At 41.1% G+C, this 24,358-nt stretch overlaps 1 protein-coding gene across 1 annotated transcript; it reads right to left on the bottom strand.

Moving 5' to 3' along the window:
• Positions 1-1,646: 1,646 nt before the first annotated feature.
• On the bottom strand, positions 1,647-23,171 carry LOC115573395 (unconventional myosin-VIIa-like). Its single transcript, XM_030404175.1, has 50 exons — positions 23,086-23,171; positions 22,912-22,948; positions 22,582-22,683; positions 22,316-22,468; positions 20,590-20,658; positions 20,392-20,507; positions 20,160-20,287; positions 19,887-20,029; positions 19,488-19,601; positions 19,232-19,385; positions 18,217-18,293; positions 18,012-18,131; positions 17,519-17,661; positions 17,221-17,431; positions 16,975-17,110; positions 16,731-16,897; positions 16,371-16,511; positions 14,845-15,003; positions 14,518-14,610; positions 14,214-14,308; positions 14,018-14,102; positions 13,775-13,876; positions 12,558-12,674; positions 12,224-12,445; positions 11,865-12,134; positions 11,620-11,775; positions 10,788-10,856; positions 10,577-10,701; positions 10,285-10,411; positions 9,449-9,568; positions 9,143-9,316; positions 8,785-9,012; positions 8,335-8,502; positions 8,078-8,195; positions 7,239-7,365; positions 6,987-7,153; positions 6,719-6,897; positions 6,383-6,495; positions 5,989-6,143; positions 5,549-5,702; positions 5,294-5,449; positions 4,839-4,944; positions 3,653-3,766; positions 3,321-3,408; positions 3,137-3,243; positions 2,859-3,044; positions 2,591-2,707; positions 2,404-2,487; positions 1,964-2,080; positions 1,647-1,857 (listed from the first exon to the last, which is right to left on the bottom strand). Exons 2-50 carry the CDS (start codon positions 22,921-22,923, stop codon positions 1,768-1,770), a joined length of 6,474 nt encoding a protein of 2,157 aa, XP_030260035.1. The 5' UTR covers positions 22,924-22,948; positions 23,086-23,171; the 3' UTR covers positions 1,647-1,767.
• Positions 23,172-24,358: the final 1,187 nt, after the last annotated feature.

Below are 24,358 nucleotides of genomic sequence, written 5' to 3'. Positions count from 1 at the left end.
TTATCAGATTACCTGCAGCTTCCTCCGGTTTTATACGTCTTTGTTGACGTGTAAAAATGATCAAAGTTAAAGCTATCCAAACAGACCTTTACAGCAAACTAAAAAGTCATAGCAGGCAGAGCACAACTGTCACTAACCCATCTCTATTCCATTTAGTTGTCAGTCATGCAAGCCAGTAAAGGAGAAGAACCTAAAGAGTCACACTTAACTGGACCGCAGCCATAACTAATGTCATGTAAGTGTACCAGTGTGTGTTTGCTGCTATCACATGTCAAATGTATGTTATGAAAATAACTAATACTCCACCTGACTCGTTTCTTTGTCCTGCCGGACAGGAAAGTGCTAGACAGGTTAAAATAGACTTTCAGTTTGGCGCGATTGTACACCACATCCGGTTCTACTTACCTAACAGCATAGATCAGCGCCACAAAACTGTGGTGAGGCAGTACGCCGGCTGTTGATGTCACTATTTGTCAGCAAAACTTGCTTATGCTACTTGTACGAGAGTATCAAATACACTGTATAAACTCACTTTCTCAGTGAAGAATGCTATGTCCACACCCAGAGGAACCAAAAATTGGAAAAGAGATCTCAGTAGTGTCTCATTCATTTCTCCTAGACAACTATGAGATCTATGTGAGACCAAAGTGAGGCTGTGGCTGATTTCTACTGTTTCTTAACTGTTTCTCCTGAGAAACAGGTGCAGAAAATCTCAACTTGGGCTCCCTGTAAGTTTCAAAGGAGATCTCATCAAGCTCTCAATGAAGTTTCAGAATGTCTCCCCAGTGCTGGAAAGGAGCAAGGTTTAGGCGGTAAAGTCTCAAGTCTCACCTATTGCTCCTAAGGAATTTTAGGAGAAACAAATGAGAAATGTTTGAGACCAAAAAAGACTACAACGAGACTGAAATGAGAACTCTCATTGAGCTCCTTTACGGCTCCATAGCCATAAAGGAGCAAGCTTTGAACAGTAAAATTTTCCTCTGGGCAGTTCCCTTTTAATAATAATAATGTGATTGATTAAGCTAAAATCTGTCAGTTTGTTATTTTTTCCAATACAAATTTGCCATCTTTATTGCTATCTGGCTTGTGAAATTTTCCAAAATATTTCAGCCTGCATGTGTATAGTGGGCAAAGAATACTGTAAGTCCATTATTTGACAGAAATTAGGTAAATTATCAAATTAAAAAAAATCTCTAAATAAAATCATAATTAGAGAATAAAAGGAGAATGGTTAGTATTCCGATATAAAGGCCACTGCTCGTAGCATTTTTATGCTTAATTTTTTCATGCATAGACGTCTTGAAAACTGTGGCTTGAAGGTTTTATACTTTTCATTTTATGATTGATGAGGCCTTAAGTGTTAATGGTGAAACTTCAGGTAATTCGCTCAATCAAAAAATATCAAAACGTCACAGGAATGCAACAGATAGGGTTTAATCCACCTTAGATAAATGACAAAATTATGAAGGAGCAGGAAAATGTTTTTTTTCTGGTAAATCTCTTTTAAATTTCTTAAAATAAATTATTCAGCATTGGACATATTAAAGTTTTATAGCACCACATTTACATGACTCAAGTTTTACACACTCAACAGTTCTCAGAGTGGCACAAATGAGGGCTTGCAATCAAGACAATGAAAAAAGAAAGAGAAAAAAACACTCAGAAGTGAATCTTTATTAGGGACAATTTGTCCTACAAATAAATTAATGTAAAGATATTGATCGCATAAATCACAGCATTTCAGTACATTCTTTTCCACCTGAAGCCTCAGAAAAAGATGCTGTTCCTCGGTACAAAGCTCGTCAACTTCTCATACATGATGATGTACGAGCTAAGAAGGTCTTCCATCGTTTTGGCCTGAAACAAAAGGAAATTGATTTCAAAATCTTTACAGAATAATGTGTATTGGCTTCTTCTCCCAGAAATATTTGGCCAGAACTGAAATGAGAAGACGGGCTCTCACCTGTGAGGTTTCACAGATGAAGTCATTCTTCATCACGGTGCCTACGGTCATCTGGAAGCGGCTGCCTTTGCTGTAGTATTCTGAGATGTTTTTGAACTTGTGCATCACCAGCAGCTCCTGAAAGGTTACAGAGTCAATGAGCTGCATTAACGGTTTTAGTGAAATGAAATAATCAACTACCACACAACATGGCAGGTTAAAGGAGACCTATCATGATCTTTCATTTTTTCTGTCCTTCAGTGTGTTATGTTCTTGTACATGTAAAAGGCATTGATAGTTAAAAAAGCCCAAAATCTGCACCAAAGGGAGCTCCTCTTTCCAACAGAAAACAATGCTCCTGAAGTGCCTGAAATGCCTCGTTAGTAGTCCCGCCTTAATTTGGAGAATTAAGCATAATATGTCTCCTTTAATATTAATCTAAGGCTTCTTATTGGGCCTACCTTTGTCTGTGGGTCTATGAAGCTGACACCTTGCTTGCTGATGGCAATCAAAAACGTGCTTGGGTAGCTAGGTTCACACGATTGCTGCAAAGTCAAGGGCAAATTAATATCATAATATCACAAAACATTTCCCTCAGATTAAATTGTTGTCTGCCAAGTTGGCTGTCACTTCACCCCGATGACTCACTTTAACTTCAAAGAAGGCACAGCCGAAGGTTGGCCAAGTCGAAATGGCTTTCAGGAAGGCGATTTTAGCCTCCTGCACCGTGATGCCACTCTGCTTGTTGTAGGAGGAGATGATGTGCTGCAAGTAGAACACAGAGCAAAGAGAGGAACACTCAGTGGACATCCCTCACTCTGAAAACAGTGATGTACTTCTCTCCTGGTGCCTCCCCCCAAAGACCCTAAGATAAATAGACATGTCAATAATTTCCGCCCTGCCTCTGTACACTTACCTTCTTCCATTCTTCAGGGGACATGCTTTTTATCTGGTCCGCAGGAACCAGCTGCCTCAACATTCTGGGGATCATGACAAACTGCGACCTGTCTGAATCGACCTCTACTCTGAAGAGCAGCCCGCCCAGGGTTATCATGTCCTCTCTGCTGCAGTTGTGGTACCCCCGCAGGTACTTTGGCATCTCCTGTTTGGCGGCACAACAGAGGTCATGTGTCATAACAATTCTGCGTGTGAAGAAAGAGTAAAATCAAGCAGAAGGTGTGTCTGGTTGAATACCTGTGGGAAGTGGAAGGTGAGGTCTGCGACCAGGTCTCTCCCCGGGGTCACGTTGAACCAGAGCTTCCTCCTTATTATCACCAGGTAGGGTATGTTGGTCTGGTCGACTGGGAAGCAAGATTTCAATTAAAAATATGGAGAAGCACTGGCATGTAAAACTCAAGGTATCAATGTGATGCATTACCTTCTTTCACTTTTTTTGCTTTCTTAGGTGGGTCTGAAGTCTGCCTGAGACTGTCAAAGAAATATAGCTCCTCATCCAAGCTAGTAACCTAAGAATAAAGAATAACATATATATCAAACAGGAAGCCAGATTAAAATGTATGACCTCCTTGTCTCTATTTGTGTTGACTGCAGCAGATTTAAGTTGTAGTATCGATGCAAAGCAAACCACAAAACATCCCCTTAAGCTCACATTAAAATCAGTATATCTAACTGCATCTACCTTATCACTTTCACACTTAATTAATGGCAAAAACATATGAATCAACATACAGGAATATTCCCCAACCCCACCTTGTTCGGAGTTTTCAGGTACAGGCCGTATCCATCGGCTGAGTTCAGCTTGAGCTGCGAGGCAACACCATGGCACAGGTCTTTGTTTGTGGTTGTCGACGTCACCTCGAAAATCTGAACAACAGCACGGACAGTGAGCACAGGAACTCAGGGAGAGAACTAAATGCATGCTGTGGTGATATTCAGCTTAAAGGGAAAGCTTCACATTTTCGAGAATATGCTTCTTCACTTTCTTGGAACATTGATACTACTCTCACGTCTGTGCTGTAAATATAAAGAATTTCATCGCATTTAATGGACCATTAGCTTATCTTAGCATAAGATGGGCAACAGCTAGCGTGGCTCCATCCAAAAGTTAAACAAAGAATCCAACTAACTGCACTCCTAAGGTATGATAAGGAGGTAACTTCTGCTGGCCAAGAAATAGTTTGGCACACATCCCCCAACCACAGAAACTTGTAATTCTTACACTTAGATTTTGATCAAGTCAAAGCTGCTGTAAGTGATTTTGTAAAATTAAATTATTGTTAAATAGCTTCTTATTTCAACAGTGAACACTGTTAGAAAAGTGTTTGTTCAGACACGCATGTCTCTCCTCCACCTGCACATGCAGTAAGAGAGAAAATACATTTTGTGGTATCCCTGCCCACTTTATCCAATCAGAGAACTCCATAAAGAGGCAATCGTACAGTATATTGGAGCTACAACCGTTAGTTGATTACTTGATTGAAAGAAAATGAATCCCAAACTATTTTGATAATCTATTAATTGTTTCAGTTATTTTTCCAGCAAAAATGTCAAACATTTGCTTCTTAAATGTAAAGATTTGATGTTTCCGTTTGTCATTTATGATTATGATTATGGATTTTGGACTGTTGGTTGGACAAAAGAAGCGATTTAAAGGCCTCCCTGGGGTTTTTTTGTGATGAGCATTTCTCACAATTTTGGACATTTTAGAGACCGGATGATTAATTGTGAAAATAATCGGCTGATTAATTCATAACGAAGATAATTGTTAGCAATTATTATTATGACAGAGCTGCAGTTAAAACACAGAGAGAAATAAATCCAAAGGAAGTAATGCCAGTTATTATCAGCTGTCGAAGACTTAAAACACTGAGAGAGAGAATCTGCACTATAATGGAAACCTCATCTAAGGCTTTCAAGGAGAGTGTGTGTGACGTACATCATCACTGTCGTTTGGGAAGTGGATTTTATGGAAGATCTGGGCGCTGTTCTGTTGGATGGCATCCACTTCGACCATATGGGGAGGACACTTCCTTGGGTCCTTACTGAGGGTACAAAGCATTCAGATCAATTTATTGTACATATAAATACAGACGATAGACAGTATATTCAAAATGAAGCACGCTACAATACCAAAGCTCAGTCCTGTCGAGCAGAGATTTCTTCATATCCAGTATGATGTAAAATGTATAGAGGTTTCACAAATTTAGAGGCAAACATTCAAAATCTATATTCAAGTTGGTCAAATTCAATAAGTTCAATTTGGACCAGTTTTTCAAGTTCCAAACAGACTTTTTTGTTGTTGCTGCACTCTTGGACTCTTAGAACATCAGTAACCAACCAAGTAACCTGTAAACGTCTCGTCACATGAAATCTATTACTTTGGTTTCTGACCTGCGCATCGCCAGCAGCCTCTGCAGGCAGCCATTACTCAGCTGATTTCTTGGCCGCGTCTCCAGGAAGCGCTGAGCGTGTCCCATCAAACCGGGACTGGGTGGGAACAAGCCTGTAATCAGCCACATGAGCTGCCACCCACGATCCAAGCTTATCCTGAAAGGGAGGAGGAAAAAACGTACAGAGGATTGGACATGCTGGCTCTTGACTCAGTGCAAATCTTTTCAAATACAGAGGTTCACGCTGAAGGAGCACCTGCTTTGGTTGCCGGTCATCTGCCTCATAATCTGGCAGTAGATCTCGTCCTGCAGGACTTCGTGCTGGGTGGCTGGGCCAAAGATCTGGTCAGTCAGTTCCATCGGACTGCGAGCGTGTTTGATGGGGTAGTCGCCCATGTACTTCAAGATAGGTGGCAGCCAAGGTTAAGGACTCACACAGACGATGACAAACTAGACTCACATCTGTTTCACACACAGTCACTTTAGGTGCAGATTTCCCTACATGGCAGTAGTGAAACTGCGAAAAAACTCCCTACATAAATAAAACAGCAAAAATAAAGACTGGAAGATCAGTGGAACCAGGATTAGAATTTAAAGGAAAGGATCCCAACATTATTTTGCTTTTACAGCTGATACTAAAATACATAAGTGAGTGGAGCAGCATCTAAAATCTGCTAAATTAGTTTTCAAGGATATCAGTGTAGGCGTTGCAGGCCCGGCTGCTGAGTTCAGAGTTGTTTGCCAGGCTCTTCATCAGCGGCTGCTTGAGGGGTTCTCTGGAATGAATCCACAGCTTCTCTCTGCCGAACCCTCTGGCTGGACCAGGCCGACTGCCATCTTTACCAGCAAGCCTGTGACAGGGAGAAAAAGGCACATTATGAACATTTTTCTGATTCATTCTTGAGTGTTCTTTGTTTTTTTCTCTTCTAAACCATAATGAAAACCATGTAAAACTTTGTTTTAAATATTGCATGATGTTGTTTAAGTGTGCTCAACATTGCTCCTGTTTCCAACAAAATCTACAGTCACAATCACTGTTAGATTTTTTCAAAAGTGCCAAATCAAAAAGTGACTCATATGATTTAATTACCTGAAGTTCTCCAGTGCAAACTCTTTCAAAGAGAGGGGCGCCAAGGTTTCCTCTCTCTGTGTGGTGTTTTGTGCTGTCGTTGTTGTTTTCTTCGGGCGTGGACTGAGCAGGTCCTGATGGGTCACAAGCAATTCATTAGTTACGCCACAAGGGGAGCTCATGTAAACCATCAGATTAATGATCCACTTACCCAACCTTTATATACAGAACAGAAACCTTCTTTACATCACGTTTGTCCGACTATCCTATTTGTAAAGCATTTTCTGTTCTATAGTTTAATACAACACACAATGTGTCATATGTGACCCAAAGAGTATGGCACATAAAGGTAACTACCAGTATGTCTTCGGTGGGCCTGCTGAGAGTTGGCAGAAACTTCACTGTGTCCTTATCGACCGTGCCGCTGTTACTGGTCCTCTGATTGGTCGCTCTGACCCAGCTGTCATTAGTAGAGTGTTCATCTCTCTCTACCAGCAGCAGGTCCCCTCGTTTAAAAACCAGGAACGTGGAGTCCTCTGTAAAAGGAGCGAGGAAGCAAGAGTGCATAAATGTCACAAGTTTGAATGTCTTGGAGACTACTATCCCTCACCATGTGGAAATTTACCTGGTTTGCTGACATCCTGCTTGGCCATTGCGTACACCGAGTACTGTCTGAGCCCTTCCAGGTGTTCGTCTATAAGTGCTGCCATGTCTGCAGCTTCCTCAGACGCCAGGACAAACTCTCCTCTGACTGTGTCCATAGTCACTGACTGAGCACTTAAATAGCTTTCACTATAAAGATAAAAAAACTCAATTAAAATGTTGAGCAAAGGAGTAAATGATACAAAAGTGTTAACAATCTGAAAGTTCCCCGTGCCTCATCTTTTGCACCTCCTTTATCTCAATGTAAGGAAGATCAAGGAGTTTCTTGTCCCTTCCATCCATAAAGAGGACGCCGCTCCAGTTGACAGCCACAAAGAACCTGCTTTTGGGCAGAGGCGGTCCTGTAAAGAGATGTGGCCATGTTTAATACGGGGTTGTAGGTAGTCTGTCATTTGTTAAATTGCGACTGGTAATCAATTATTAAGCAGGGAGGCCCATCAAAATGGGGGAAAAGCAATTGCAGGAGCTTAGGCCCTCTGGAGGAGGGAGTCGGGTGCAGAGCCACACTTCCTGGAGGAAGAAACACCCTGAGTCACGTTAGATTTAGACCAAATCTGGAGCCGTTTACAGATGGGAGGAGAGCTCAGAGATTGCTTTTCACCTTTTGGGATTAAAAAGTGGATTCATACTGCCTGCTCACTATCTTACGGCTAATGTATAGTAAAGTCATCGGGCTTATTTGTGCAAAGCTTGAAAGGTGAGTGCCCACAAAAGATCCCACGGTCAAATTCACCGCTTCACTAGTAGTGAATGCACCATCAAACAACCACCACTCGGAAACAAATGCTCACGCACAAAGTCAAATTTTTGTTTTGGCCAACTTCCTGTCTTACTCTTTGACTCTATCACTTACAGTGACAGACGACCAAGTAAAACACAGCGTCGCCTTGAGTAAACTTGTGGAATTCTGTGGATTTGTTTGGAAACATTCTGAATAATGTAAGTATCAACTCATCGGAAAATACATATGACAAAGGTCTAGCCGTTTTTAGAAAAATCTGACATATCATATTTTCAAATACTGCATGCAAAAGAAGAAACGTGTTGACGGACCTGATGTCATTGTGACGTCATAAAACTTGGAGAAGAAAAGGGGCCATTTCTGTTGGGCGTTGTCCACCAGTTCTGCTTTTACACTCTCTTTTCTCTGGTTCCCGTTGGCATAAGGACCCTGTATGATCAGGATATAAGAAATATCCTGAGGTGCTCATGTCACATAGAAATAAAACTGAAAGACCATATACAACATTGCGCATGACATGCACAAAACACACAGAGCAGCTCCTTTTGTTGGACTGAATGCTCTTTACCTGTAAGACTGCTGTACTGATGAGTTGGATCCACTTCGACATAGACTTGCTCTCAATAAGTTGTGTGGCGATGCACTCGTCAACCACCTTCTGGACGTTGTCTTTGTTGAACGCAGAACCAAACTGGATGTAGTAGTGCTGTGCTGCCATGTGGACGTATTCATCCTCCTGAGAGATGCAAAACAGTTTTTATTGGACACAATTTTCACTCATAGGTTTATTGTTTTTTTATTGTTTAGCTTGGATTAGACATCATTGTTGCTGTTTAATGAGCTTTAGGTTGGATAAGAAGCTGCAGTAAAGCACTACAAATACATTGCAATTTTTTTTTCACTCTTGTCCTCTTTTGTCACAAGGGGCCACCTGAATCAATACAAAAGTGAAAGTTCTTGTTTTTTTAAGTACTGCTATTTCAGCTTCTGAAGAAAGTTGGTTAACACCAGGAATCACCTTCTCACTGGTGTAATCTCCCGACTTGATTCCCTTGATGACCTGTCTGTAGATCAGATCCGTGCTGATCGAGTCTTTTGAGCAGTCATGCCAGGGTCTGAACAGTTCCTTGCGGATGGAGAGCTTCCAGGGGGTGTCCTTCTCCTGCTTGCCCTGCCTCGTCATCTCCTGCTCACACTGAGACACTGCATCCAACACATGGTTTCCACAACTGCCCAGAGACCACATCTGGAAATAAAGAACAACAAGGTTCCCTACAATCTTTTGTACTGGGATTTAGCACACGTTAAACATCATGGAGAAGCTGGATTCACAGTGTGGGACGGCCAAAGTGATAAAACAAGGAAGTAAAGCTCACCTTATCGTAGAGGCTGATGTACAGGGAGAATCCGTATGTGTCTCGAAGATCAATCTTGGTAGCCAGAGCTTGACAGACTTCAGCAGAAGTGGAGGCTGAGTCTATATTCAGACTGATAGTGCGGTCGTCCATCAGCGTCACAGACACCTCTATGGGCTCCTTGGACTTTGCAGCCTGTCAGCAGGGAAAAGGAAGGTGTGACAGGATTCAAATCAAGAAAGCGACCAAACTGTTTGGAATTTTAGAGCCAACTGATGTGAGCTGTGCTGCTCAACAAACGAATGAAATGTGATTCAGCGTTTCTACCTTCAGCTCCTCCCAACAGGGCAGCTCTTTCCTTTCACCATTGGCATTTATACGTCGCAGGCGCTCAGTGCAATATGTTCCATAACCATTCGGCCCTTTGCGGACGAAATTCTCCAAATACTGTGGAACAGGGTGGAAGTAGATCAAATATATCGCAGAATAAGGAACTCAAGCACTATTTTCTCCTGTAAGACTGATAGCAATTTAAATATAATGATATAATGAATAACATTAGTGCAGATAGCAACACCTTGGGACATGATCTTATCAAATGGCTGTATGTGGTGTAATTTTCATCATTTTAGGGGTTCTTGACAAGAAAAAAAAAAAAGATTAGATAGATTACAAAGCATTCATGGTAAATACAAGATTCCCTCTGTATTGACAGAAATCCACCCTATTGTCAATGAATATACACGTCAAAAAGATGTAAAAATACCAACAATTATAACAAGGTGATCAATTGTACCAGAGCCTGAACATTTGATTGCATCATTAAACCCACAGCAGATAAAAAGCTGGTGAGTAAATTTGGCTTCATTCTGTTTTTTCTCACGTAATCGTATTTTGGTTGTAATTTGACACTTTATCTGCATTTTAGGATGTTTATCCAGCGTTTTCGACCTTATCTTATTTTAATACTTTGATCATATCAGCACAGCAGGTTGGGCGTGAACTATCAGGAGCGATAATCATCATCCTTTCACAATTATTCAGGATAAAAGCGATCCTTGAGAGGAGGGTTACACTTTCAAAAAAGAGGCCAATTTCTTTTAAATTACACAAAACTGACTGATGTTAATTACAAGGTGCGTGAGTGAATGCTGCAGACTGACCTTCATGAAGAGGTCTGTTGGGGGGAACATGCCGAGACAGATGGAAAGAAGGGTCCAGCCTAGCATACGGCTGTTCCTGTTGTTGTTTCTTACCAGCTGCTTACAGATCTGGCAGTAAATCTCATCCCTGCACAGGTAGAGAAACAAGAAAAAAAAGGCAAAAAACATTGACAACCAATTTCAACACGACAAAATAACAAACTGAACAATGGATGTGACAAGATTCAAAATAATTTAATGAATGGAAAGATGAAACGGATAAACTCTACTCTAGTAGACACCACATTTCTACCTTATGTTTGGTCTTGATAGTGCATATCCGATGATAATGTTAAGTTTTTCCACGGGTGTAAGTGGCCGCTGCAGCCTGGGACCCTCTCCGATCAAAACGCCCTCATCCTCTGTCAAGTCCTCCGGCTGGTGGAGATGACAAGAACAGTAAGGATCTGACACCCGTCATGAATCAGCATAGAAATAAGGACTAAGGAATGATGAGTGCTGACCTCCTCGAGGATAACAGAAGATTTTCTGCCTCCACCTCCGAACTTTTTCTTGTTCTTCCTCAGTATTTTCTATATCAGAAAAGAAGCGATAATTAGAGGTCAGATGAATATACTGATGTCTGACAATGAAGCTGATCCTCTATGTTAAACCGTAGCAGAAAATGCAGCTCGATGCAGGTCGATACATTTGTTTTGCGACTAAAGCACAGGTTGGATTTGGTACGTAGCTATGATCCAGTGATTTTAATGTGACTTTAAATGGTTTCTACCAAAGCATGCAGGAACATGTTTCATTATTATCATGTGAAGAAACAGGATTGTCCCATGCTTCAGGTGTTTTTCAGGAGGCTTTTCCTCTTTGTTTCAGTTGAAATGATGTACTTTTTATAGTAAAACTCAGAGCAACACTGAGAAAAAGTAGTTTGTTGTTGACTCTCATTCCCAGACACTCAAATACCAACTATCTGGGTTAACAGTTTCGGGTACTTCGGTTATTTGATGATCTGGGCATGAGACTGGTGTACCCTGCAACTCAGCCAATGTTGGCTGGATTGACTCCAGCCCTCCACAATGCTGCAAAGCGGATTTTAAGTGGGTTTATAAATGATAGATGGATGGATGAATGAAGAAAAACTCTCAACAAATCAACTTGTTTCCTGCAGAAAGTTACAGATTGTTGCTTCAGAGACAATGCACTGCTACAAAAGAATAACCTTCTGCACTTTCGATACAATTATTTTTGCTCTGGTATCAGTCTTTAAAACCCATACTACATGTTCGATGCCGGTCATGTTATTGTTACTCTTGAAATGCATCAATGACACTTAGTTACCTGGTCCAGTCCCACCAGGTTGCTCAGCCTCCTGCCCCGTCTATTAGGGACATTGCGAGAGATGGTGCTGGACGCTAGAGATGTCGCATCTGCCGATTTTGGTTCTGGCAGGTCCGCCATGTAGCGCAGTATAATCCAGTTCACAGACACACATGCCTGGAGGAAAAATGAGAGGAGAAATCTGGGATTGAGATAAAGAAAACTGATGATAATATCTTCGAGTTCTTTCTCCTATGTCCTCTCACCACTGCGTCGCCCTCGTCATCGTGGTGCAGCAGAGACTGCTGGAGTCTCTTGGAGATGTGCGTGTGTGTAGCGCTGCCCTGGAAGTGGAGGATGCTGAACTTGTAGAATGAGAACTCTTCAGTTTCATCATCAAACTCGTCATCATCCTCCTCTGATTGGCTCGGGGTTGTTGAGATCGAGACTGGAGGTATGATTTCCTCCACCGGCTCGGACTTGAGAGGGATGATTTCCTCCTCAGGCTCTGGCGTGATACTCCTCTTCAAAATATACTTTATACCAGAAGTTCAGTGTTTGTTAACTATGACCTGCATTTGTTAATGCCACATTCACATTTTACACAACAGAAATAGGAGCTCACCTCAGATTCATCTGAATCTGATGATTCGTGTTCTTCTTGCATCGAAGGTGTGGGCGAAGGATCATCCCTGCTTTCCCCTGAATCATGTTCAATGATTGGCTCAGGCTCCTCCTCAGCCTCATCAGGCTGGGCGATAACACTCAGTTGCTTCTCAAGATCCAAGGCAAGCTGCCGCTGACGTTCCAAGGCAAGTTGCTGCTCAAGATCCAAGGCAACTTGCCGCTGTTGGGTGGAGAGATACAGAGAGAGGAGGTGAAGAGGCTTCCATATTCAGAATGGAACGTGAATACTATGTGTTGACATTTATGAATGTATTGCCAGTTTCAGCTCTTACGTCTTTCCTCATCTTTCCAACTACTCTTCTATCCAGCATTCCTCTGGTGTGAGCCTGCAGCAGTATGACCGCCCCTCTCTTCTGCTTCCAGTCCTTCCTCACACGGTAGCCTCGTACCTGCAGTAAAAAGTACCCAAAAGTCATACTTGAGTTAAAATAGAGATATCGTGTTAAAATATTCTTTGGTGAAAGTACAAGTCACCCGTATGAACAGTACTTCAGTGAAAGTCTAAAAGTATCTGATATTAAATGTACATAAGTATCAAAAGTAATTTTCAAGTAAATACATATATTAACATGTATCTTTATAACGTATACTATGGATCCGATCAGATTTTTCTTAATATCCAATATAAAGTGTCTGTTTCTTTTTTTAATTATTTGATTGCCAATAAGATCAGCAAAGTAACTGGTAATTTCAGTATTTGCCTCCAAAATATAGTACTGTGACAGTATCATAAAATGGAAACACTCAAGTACCTCGAAAGTGTACTTCAGTGTAGTTCTTGAATTAATGTACTTCACATCATATTGTTAAGAATACTTTTCAGAAAGTTTTAGTTTCTTGTGTGTAATAATAAGAACAGATGTTTACTCCAACATACATTTTACTAAAATAGTCGTTACATTTGTTTTCTTTTCTAAGAAAATTTTACTGAATTAAAGTGCATTTGAAACAATTATCAACAAATATGGATACTTTTTTTTTTTTTTAAATCCCTAATCATTACTGTATATAAATGTACATGGTGCATCATGTAGCTTGTCTGGAAACAATTTTGGTTATATAGTCCTAAATTCTTGAAATGTAGGACTTTCAAAAAGTGGAAATGTACTGCTGTTGTTCTCATAATTAAAATAACAAGCCTAGGTTCGTTCAAATGTTTACAAATACACATGTAGACACATGGCTTTAAAGCCATCTCTGGCAGACTGCTATTCCTTATATCGATAGCTCTGTTTATTTTTTTTATAGGCCTGTAAAAAAGTGCACCTTTAAATTTTACTTTAATATTCAAATGCACTGTAATATATTTACATCATATTCAAATTCTACACTTTAAAATATACTAACGTTTCAAAGTAAACGAAGCAGAAAATTCAGCTGCATATACAGTATACACACAGCTACACTATCTACGTCATCTTTCAATGTGGGACATGTGTGGGACAAAGCTTCACCATGAGCTAATTAACAGTATATCTACAGCACATGCCTGGCTCTGTATGGTGAGCGCCGCTGCCTGCTGTCTTCGGTACTGTAACTGGAGCTTCCGACTGCGGATCTTGGAGACCAGCCGGCGATAGCCATGCTGGAGCTGGTTGAAGCAAGAGTGGAAACAGAGGGCAAGGTCAGTGCACTTGAGATAAGTTTCCTTTGTGTAGCTTGTGTCCAGGAAAAAGCATTATGTTAGCTCCATGCTCTGATTTCTATAGATTAAGGTTATTAAGCATCAGACCTTTCTCAGCTCTCTCTGCGCCACGTAAGTCCTCCAGTTCTTCTGCAGCACCACAGCTGCTTTTCGCTTCTTCAGAAAAGACTTTCTACAAAAAGAGGAAAAGGAAAGCAAAGAAACAACCATTATCAAACACTGTCTCTTTTGAGGTACTGTAAACATATTATCTTGGTGATTGTACTCCTCTTAGAGACTGCACCTGTCTTTCTGGGCCAACATGACCCCCTGGATCACTCGTGCTACCCTGTTGAGCTTTTCTTCCCTTAGTTGTTCCAGGACAGCGTCATGGGCGTCCTGAAATAAAGATCAAGTCACCCAAAATCACATAAACAGCAGCTACATCGTAGTCAGCTGCAACATCAAGTAATAACTAAACAACAATAGCTTCTATAGGGTCGCATGATTCATGACACTGATACTATTTCCCTCGTCCCAGTTGATGTTCTGTCAAAACAAGAGACAAATCTGCGGGGAAACACATTTGAATTGTAAGTTTTCTTCACCCTCAGGAAAATCTTGTTTCTGCCTATTTTCCACTCGTCCTCTTCTTGAATCACCGTCTTACAGATGGCTTCACAACAGGCAGCAGCTGCCATCTGCAGAGACAATAAAGGATTGATTTAACAGTGAAGAGATGCTAATGACAGCCCAAAGTCCTCCAGGGGGAAGACAATAAAGAAGTAAACCGTCTTTGAAGCATCATGCTGACATGCACATCATTAGCTTGAGTGATATGTAGCAAAAACAATTTAGATTTCACAAGTATGACACTAATCTCCAGAAACCAACAGTCGAAATCATGATGTATGACCATCAGCAGAAAGACTAACAATTTTGGGGTTGCAGTCGGTCGTCTTCAGGAGCACCCTGTAACGCTTCAGGAATTCAGCAAATGTGTGGCGAATAGGGTATCCCAGCCTCCGGATGCGGATGGTGTCCATCATGCCGGAGTATCTCAGCTGACGCATACAGAGCTCTCTGTCAAATACCTAAAGCAGAGCAAGTGAGAATGGTTGTCAATATTCTTTCTGTGAGAACAATTTTGTATTCTTCCTTAACAGCAACAGCACAGTTAGTTCTTTAAGTGTAGTCTTTGTCAGGATTATCACTACTGTTACGTTATTTTCGGGTGAGAGAACATGTGGTAAGAAATGGCTGAAATGGAAAATAATAAATATATCAAATGACAACGACAACGCTAATGTGCTGATATTAAGCAGGTAGGCTAAAATGTTTACCATGTCTACCATCTCAGTTTGGCATGTTAGGATGATAATATACAAACACAAAGTAGAGTTGTGACCGATGGAAATGTTTTGTAGGTACTGAGTCATAAACCAGGAATTTAGACCAGATTCAGAAGAAAAGTTCAGGGTTCATCAAAATTATTATGGTTCATCATCCGGGGAACATGAATGTCTTCACCGAATTTCATAGAGTTCTATTCAAAATGTGTCAAAATGTTTCACTCAGAATGACAAATCTCAATCAACTGGTGGGGCTGAAGATGAACTCCAAAGTGATTCTGATTCATAGTCAGGGGACCATGAATGTCAATAAAAAACGTTGTGCCAATCCAAGCAATTTTTGAAATATGTCACAGAATAAGTACAAACTTTCATCGGCACCTGGCATAATGAGAAAAGTCAGGGAATCATTAGAGTAGTACTTGGAGTAAGATTCATCCTTTGGGGATCATGAATCTCTTCAATGCAATCCACTTAATAGTTGTTGAGATATTTCTGTTTGGGTCAAAGTGGGGGACAGAAATGACCATGTCTCTCTCATGTAATAAATCACACATCTAGTTATTTAATTCATACACACTCAACATGGTAGAAACACACTGCATTAAATCTGGCCCTTAAGACTGAACTTTTGTAATAGAATCTGATGGAAAATTTACATGCAACTAAAAATAGCAAATAATTATTTAGAAGGAAGATAAATTGCACCAAATAAGAAGGGTTGTGAAAAGTTTCCCGGCATGTGTTTGCCCGCTATATTTTCCAGGAAATTAGTTTAATGTGCTTTATGGCACAAAACAGGAAGAAATTGTTGTTTAACCACTGGTGATAAAGGAGCTGAGAGGAAAATTAATCTAATCTTCTTCAGAGGGGAAAGAAACACTCATTATTTCAGGTAACAACAAGATTTAGGTGAAAGGTCACAGCTGAAGAAAATACTTGCACAAGCACAACTTTCTCCATTACACAAGGTGGTTTATCTTAACTCCGCCCTTTAGCAGATATAATGCTCCATGATACAGCAGCGTTTAAAAATGCCACACTTATCTATCGCAGTGTGTATCACAGTATCCGTCTTATAATGCAGCGGATGCCCTTGTGTCGTTCACCTCAGACCGCTTGTCATTGTTGGGCTTAAAGCATCGGATGAAGAAAGGATGGCAGGCCGACAGAGTCTTCATGAGGGAGTCCAGAGACTGACGGAACTGACCGCTCAGTGTCGGCACTTGTTTGCGGTTGTCACCCTGAGCCTGCACAGACGATAAGAGTGTCACACCAGCGTCACTATCAACAATGTACCCCAGTGTAGAAAATGCACACAAAAGTACAACAAAATAAGTGTTCTTCTCTAGAACTGCATCTTCTACTTGTGTTTTAAGGAATATTTGAAACAAGCAGTATGTTCTCGCTATCTACATCACATTCTACGGAAGAGAGGTATAAAGCAATATGACACCGAACGTTCGTACCCGCAGAGAGCTCTTAGGTGTAATGATGACCTTCTTGTTGTTGGTCACCTTCAACCCATTGGTTGAAAGCTCATTCTCAAATATCTGACGGAGCAGCTTATTTTTAGACATCTCCACCATCTTGATTATGTCAGAGCTGATGCCATCTCTGTTCTTCTCCAGGAACCCTAATCGGAAAAGAAAACAACATTACTGAGCAGCTCACAGCAGGCGTTTCCTCTTGAGTTGGACTTTGCTTTAGTACCTTTGGAGTCATAGTAAACCACGCCTGCGAAGTGGTGAATCCCAAAGTATGTGTCATGTTCACTTCTGGAGGCAATGTAGGTCTTGTTCTTCTTGTGTTGCTTATTCATCTTGTTCAGCATAGTGACGTCTGAGCCCTGTGACACGCCGAACAAGCACAAACGTGTTACGGAAAGGGCAGATCTTACAGTGAAATCCACATTTGTTTGTGAATTGATGAGGAAGTAATACGGTGCAATTACAGCACCTTTGGGAAATGGCTCTCTTCATCAATCAGAGCCAGCAGGTTACAGGGTTTCCCGGCCAGGAGGTCCAGGATGTTCTGATTGTCGCTGAACTTGATGTTTTTCCACACAATGTCCTCCTTCAGGTACTCCTTCTGCTCCAGCTTGAAGATGTGGCCCACGAAGAACTGCTGCAGCTTCTCGTTCGCGAAATTAATGCACAGCTGCTCGAAGCTGTAAAACAACATGTTGACAGCTGTTCAGCTTTAAGTAACACAACGGTTCTGATAGGCTGAAGGATGTGTGAAGACAAGTCCTGACCTGTTGCTGATGAAGTTCTCAAAGCCAAAGATATCGAGCAGGCCGATGGACAAGAAGGAGGTTTTGGGGTTTTTAATCAACCGCTGATAGATGATACTGTTGATTTTCCCAACGATCCATATGAACAGCTTGTTGTAGATTGCCTGAGAAATCAGACATAAGTTTAATTTGATCGTCTGAGCGCGAGTCAGCTCAAGTAAAATGAGGATTATCTAGCACTGAGGTGTATTTTTGACTGGATGGTTGTTTGTTCAAATCCGTCCTCTCTCCGTCCACAACTGCCATATAAGGAAACCTGGATTTCACCCTCCTTATGTAAATTGGCTGCAGTATCAGTACTCGTATGTTCTCTCTCTCATCAAAGGTTAAAATCACTTGATGTTGCTGAACACTTATAAAATGCAATACGTAATTTATAGGCTTAAGGTCCTTTTATCCTGGGTCCAATAAGGAAATAAATTGTGGTTTACCATCACTAGGTCAGCTTCATTACCTTGACAAAGGCGTCTCTGCAGTCGGAGGCCTGTTCGGAGCTGAGGGGTTTGGTCACACTCTCTCTGTTGGTCCTGAAGGAACGATGGGTCAAACTGGTCCCCAGTGAAGACTTGTTGACCTGCAGGGAACAGACTCCATCTTTTAATGCTGAAGATTGGTGATGTGTAAATCATGTTCAAGGTCCACATTCACGACTTGCTCACCTCCAGTAGTGACGCTGCCATGTTGAAGTGCACCGTCTTGCTGACATCACTAGTTTCCAAGTTATTTTGTGTGTTGGCTGGTGGAAAGAACAACAACAAAACAGTAGTTTATTGTGCTTTCCCTTTGAATGACTGTACTCGAGTACTTCCATTTTAGGCTACATTATACATCGTTTGTAAAAAAGGGAATAATTGAATTTTTTTAATTCACTACATTTATTTAACAGTCGTACTCGTTTTTCATGTTATGTTGTTATATGCAAAATATATGATGAAGTGTATAAAAGTAAAAATTAGCTTTAGCTTTAACCAGTTGCGACAGTAACTGCTGTTTACACATTTACGCACACGACTAATGAGATGTAGATACCATAGAGACCTTAAAATAATATTGCAACATTTGTATGCTATATCCCATTATCTCATTATTTTGAAATCCGTGCAAAAGATCCAATACCTCAATACTGATATGGCAACAATACGTGCTCAGATTTGAGAAGTATTAGAACAAGTACACCAGTTAGTTGGTAAATGAAATAACTTTACTGTAACTCAGCTTTTAAAACGAGAAAGAGCACAATATAATGATATGACAATATATAGTCCCATATCACAATAAAGACATAATCCCGATATGTAGCCGTAATAAAACAGTAGCCTACTGTCCATTGCTGCAGCACCTCTATTCACCGAATTCATGTTCAATTTCTGCTACTGTCTCTTTAAGACTCCTCCCCCTAAAAGCCCAGTCTGTTCTGATTGGTCAGGATTTTTCTCATTGAGGTGTTGCTACTTTGTATCTTAATTACATTTTGCTTGGGGACTTGTGTTCCCTTGGGTTCAGTTTTGAATCATGATGCAGCATAGTGTACATTAAGATAGGATAACAGTATAGTCGTGTCATCATGTTGAATGTACGCTATCTGTTTTTACCGTGATTTTGTTGAGACACACCTTCAGTATTCATTCATATTTTTTTTCATATAAAAGTAATGTAGCATGTTTAGACACTCACCCTCGAAGCAGATGTTTCCCAGGTGTAATATGGTCGCCAGCAGCTTGAGGATTTCCTGACACTGGCTTTCTGAAAAGGTCAGGGTCTTCATAGCAGAGAGAACTCGCTGGTAGTCTTTAGCATCATCCCTGCCGTCACACACGATACAATTGCCCTGCAACACGTGAGAGGAAAGTTCTATATTATTTACTGAAGGAGGATGATTTGTGATTTGTTTTGGTTGGGTGACTTGTTAAGCTGATAGCGATTGTGCTACCTTGGAAAGGAATGTGTATTCCTTAGCATCACCAAGGCTCAAAGTCCTCTTCTCCTCTGCTGTGATTCCGGCCAGCATGCAGTATAACATGTGGTAGTTTCTCTCCTCCGAGGCCTGAGGTTGTGGAGCAAAAAAAAACTACATTTTTAAAAAAGGTTGAATTTAAGGTTTTTGAAATGTGTCAGTTTTATGTCAAGTAAGTGTAAATGGACACATAAAAATGAGCTCATAACATTTTACATTCTGCTTCCTCTACAGCTGATTGAGTGCCAGATGACAATGATAACATCATGTTTATTCAACCAGCCCGGGCACTGATAATGCCTTTTACGGTTTACAGTATTCATCCTCCCTCCCTCCTAAGTTCAACTGAGTTTTGATTGGACTGAGTGATCTCACCTGATGGCAGACACGAGACTTCTCCAGAAGATACTGCTCCACCCGAGCACCTTCGATCACTCCGTCCTTATTGAAGAAGATCTCCAAATATTTCCCGAAGCGACTGGAGTTGTCGTTGCGGATGGTTTTAGCATTTCCAAATGCTGGGTGGGACAGAACAGGGACGTTTGAGAGTCAGAAAACAATCAGTGTCAAGTGTTCAACAACTTATTTTGTGTATGTTTGTGTCTCCAAAGGTCTGCTGAGTATGACTGCATGTCTTGCCAGCTGTACCTTCCAGTATTGGGTTGGACTCCAGGATCTGGTGTTCAATTTCCTGTTTAGAGAGCCCTCCACTGACCGCTGCAAAGTACTGAAGGATCAGCTTGGTGCTTTCTGTCTTTCCTGCTCCTGATTCCCCACTGAGAAAAAAAGAAGACGGAAGAGATGTGATCAAAAACGCGAACCTGACAGCGATTGTTCTACTCAGACTACGTGACTTTGTGAAGCAGCTTTTCATTCTGACCTGATGATGCAGCACTGGTTTTTGTGATGGCGCATCATGTTAGTGTAGCAGGACTCGGCGATGGCAAAGATGTGCGGAGGGAGTTCGCCCAGCTTTCGACCCTGGTACAACTTCACCTGAAGGGCACACACATGTAAAGAGATGATATATGATCTGCGACCATTGCACTTCTGTAATGAATTTTACTAACGGACTCACCTGGTCACCTGAATACATCGGATAATCCTGGTACGGGTTCACTGCCACCAGCACAGAGCCTATGTAGGTCTACAATCAGAAAAAGAAAATGGCTGTATGAGACATTCAGGACTGTCAGGTTGAAATAACATCCGACTGTGTGGAGTTCTGCAGGTATACCGGTTAAAAAAAACACATTCCCTCGCTTACCCCTGTTGGCACCGAGCCGTGCAGTTAATTATGTTTTATACAGTACAACCGGTTGAGATACTCACGTCTGACATTTTTTTCTGCCACCCAATACAGTGGATTGGCATTTTGTTTCAGACGAAAAAAATGTCAAATTTGATAGATTTAAAGGTGCAATATGTAAGAATTTTAGTTTAAAAAGTTAAAATATGAACTGTAAACAGAATGTGAAGAAACAATACTGCTTAATATATTATAGTAGTTAGCAGTTACCCTGGTTAAATGCTGCCCCTGTTTGTTGAGAGTTCAATAGTTGGCCAATTCTTACATATTGCATCTTTAAATGCAACATGAAACACCACAAAATGCCCAGGGTGATCAGGATGTTCCACAGAAATGCTTTAAGTAGGTACTGAACTTAATTTGTATGGATTGCCTTTTTTTTTTTTTACCAATGTTTTAAAAGGAAGAGTTCCACCAAAAATCGAAAAACAAACAAAAAAACCCCAGACTATTTCCTCCTACCTGAGGTGTTAATTATTTATCTAGAATGTTAAGGTGTGAGTTTTCAGTATCAGCCACGCAGATGTCTGTTTTCTCCTCAAGATAATCCACAGACCTTGCCATTTTCTTTCTACTAAGCTACACCTGCCAAATGTATCAGTGTGCGGATGGAAGCCAACATCTATTAACGGATGACAGGCTTGTCCTTGTAACAGATGTAAACATGAATCTCTTGCTTTCAGGTTTAACAGAAGAGGAAGCGATTACTGCTCACATCTGTTACAAGGAGGAGCCTGTTGCCCATTAATGGACGGATAGATGGAGGTATGTAAATGTGACCTGATCAAGTTCTGATCACAGTAAACAAAGCCAGAAATCCTCCATTGTTTCTAAAAAGATATGGTACTATGTAGTTTTTTCAAATGCCACTTTTTGGTATTTTGACCACGAATAAAACTCCATTCACCTCCTTCGGACAGGGCTGGCTTCAGAAATCAATGAGGGTGTGCAAAGAGAACATCTCTGTAAGGGCAAGTTGAGAAATCATGCAATTTACCTTGAATGTAACAAAAAGCACAAGATCATTTCGCTTGTTTTCACTGCAAAAATTAGTGTCTTAGTTACTGTACCTCAATCTACTGACGTTCCTTCTGCAAGTTTCTGTGATCAAGCCTTAAATGACTTCTCTAGAAACCTCTCAGGTGAAATCTCTTACTGACAGATATGGCAGGTATTGGTTTCGCTTTAAAGACAAAGCGCTTAATTGCAGCTCGCCGTCATTTACAGTCTCACTTCCTTGTTAAACTGGTCCGATGATCATTATTTAACTGGGTGCGAACTTACTGAACACAACTGTACCCAAAGACGCATTCAAACCAACAACAACAATCTACCCCGCTCTCAAATGTCAGTGTTTTAACGGTTTGCTTTCTCGCAAATCATTTTTTCTGTGTGTTCTTATTGATTCTCAATTTTCAATGATTCCAATAAGGCCGCCACGTTGAATCCAACACCAGGTTGTTCACTTTAAAAGATAGGCCACCATGTCACATACATAGATCAAGCCTTGTTTGTGTCGGAGCAGCAGGTTCCTGAGGATGCCGGCCTCGGTCATGTCTCCCAGTTTGATCATGTCGTCCACACCCTCCACCGATGTCGGGTGCATGATCTTGACGGAGGCCTCCAGCTCCGGGGACAGACTCTCTTCCTGGAAGAAGCGAGAGGTGAAACTAAAGTTTGAAGGCTGAAAACGTTTGGTTTTTTATGGCGCTCAATGTCAGCATCTTTACTTTGCTCTGTAAGCCAGCACTGGATGTTTACCTTTCCCTCATCGTTCACCAGAAACCGCCGGCCAGATGGTGTTTCTTTGACCCTCGCTCCGATGGGTACCCCGATGTCAGAGTCCACCCAGACCCACTCCCCCTGAGAGCAGAAAACAAGTTAATGAAGCGACTAACACTGTTTTGCGTTAAAATGTCCTTCAGAATGCAGATTTTATTATGGGGCTATCAGTTTATAGTAGTTCCCTGAATGAATGACTGCTGGGAATTGTGACGCTCTGTCCAAGGACAACTGAGTGAATTAACGCTTTTCGGGGAAGAGATTTTCTGATCAACAAAATCCAAACAGTCACCGTATTGAAAGGCTCACCTTTCTCAGCATCACCAATTCGCAGCTCTTCCACTCCCTGAACAAAGAAACGACTATGATGAGTTTCAGTTTTCAAGAACAGATTATCTCTTTGTTGTGTTAACCATTATTCAGTAAAAAGCACACAGGACAACAAAGCGTTTACGTAACACACAAAACAATTCCAAGGTTTACCTAACAATCCGTGATCTGTATTAATCCAGTGATCTTCATTAATCCTCACTCCTTGAGCCGGCTGTGGAGCTGCTGTCTGCCTTGACACCCTCTTGAATGGGTCTCAATATGAGGAAGGAGGAAAGAAAAACTCTTTGACAGATTGGTTTTATGGCAGTTTGACTTTGAACCGACTGTCTAGAATAAAACCGATCACTTGCGCAGTGGTGGTGGTGGTGGGGGGAGGGCAAAGATCTCCCTGATCAGGAAATCATCTGAGGGTGTACGACATGAACAATAAGTGTCAGTCATGTTCACTGACCATTTTAGAGCAGTAACAGCACATTCGTATAACAAAAACACAACAATTCAATGTATAAAAAGCCCTGCTGTAGAGTGACCACGGTCACACACTGAGTGTCGTAATGAATTTATGTGCCGCCTTTGGACCCTGGTTATATAAATCAGACACTGCTGTGCATCTCACGGGCTATCAGGCCAATAAAGATTTAAGTATGAGATTAAAACAACTAGATTATCAATTGAAGGGAGGACCGGAGAGATTTAATTATCTGTGCGGTTAGCATTTTAGTCATATTACGTGTAACATCCCGCAAGGATTCTGTGGTTGGGGAGAAGTCAGGTCTTTCACTGTTTGCGATCAACCGTAATGAAATTCTCTAGACCACAAATTTCATTGGCAGTTTCCAGTGCGTCAGGTTAAGTTGTACTTCAAACCTTCAGGGAAACCTCCCTCTAATATGCAACTGAGTCATTAGATTATGTGGGTTTAAAGTCAAATCAGAATAGACATGGGAGTCGCCGCTGGTTATTCACTGGCGTCAGTGTGTGGAGCTCTGATAAGGAATCCTCTGCAAAGACAAATATATAAAAAAAAAAACTGTGAGGAACAACACTTGAGCACTGCAGTACCAAGAGCTCCTGTATGTTGCTCAGCCGCTCTCTCAGTTCAGCACCGCTTGTAGCGACTAAAGGTGGTGACATTTTCTCAACGCATGACCGTTTATGACGTCGGGTACAAAGATAAGCTTTCTGTTTTACCTCAGCCTGATCTTTGACAACATTCTTTATCACATCACTGAAACAGAGGAGTTATGACATGTTTGGATGATAACAGTTTTTATTTTAAAGTGATACTATGTAACATTTGAGAGAAAGAAACATTTTCTTCCTTGACAAATGACAAGTTGAATTTGTGACAATATAAAGCAGCTTCAGCTTGATTCAATTCATAAAAATATTTCACTGCTTACAGCCCTGAGTGTTCTGATAT

The sequence above is a fragment of the Sparus aurata genome, chromosome 21 (genome assembly GCF_900880675.1).
Source record: "Sparus aurata chromosome 21, fSpaAur1.1, whole genome shotgun sequence".
NCBI classification, from domain to species: domain Eukaryota; kingdom Metazoa; phylum Chordata; class Actinopteri; order Spariformes; family Sparidae; genus Sparus; species Sparus aurata.
The sequence above is the reverse complement of the archived record's forward strand: the minus strand, read 5'-3'. Positions and strand labels throughout refer to the sequence as shown.

What these genes read in the sequence shown, in the direction of transcription:
- LOC115573395 (XM_030404175.1), bottom strand. An exon ending in CGATGTATTCAGGTGACCAG is followed by an intron (nt 20,508 to 20,589) that starts GTGAGTCCGTTA and finishes TGTGCCCTTCAG; the next exon opens with GTGAAGTTGTACCAGGGTCG. An exon ending in ATGACGAGGGCGACGCAGTG is followed by an intron (nt 11,776 to 11,864) that starts GTGAGAGGACAT and finishes TTTTTCCTCCAG; the next exon opens with GCATGTGTGTCTGTGAACTG.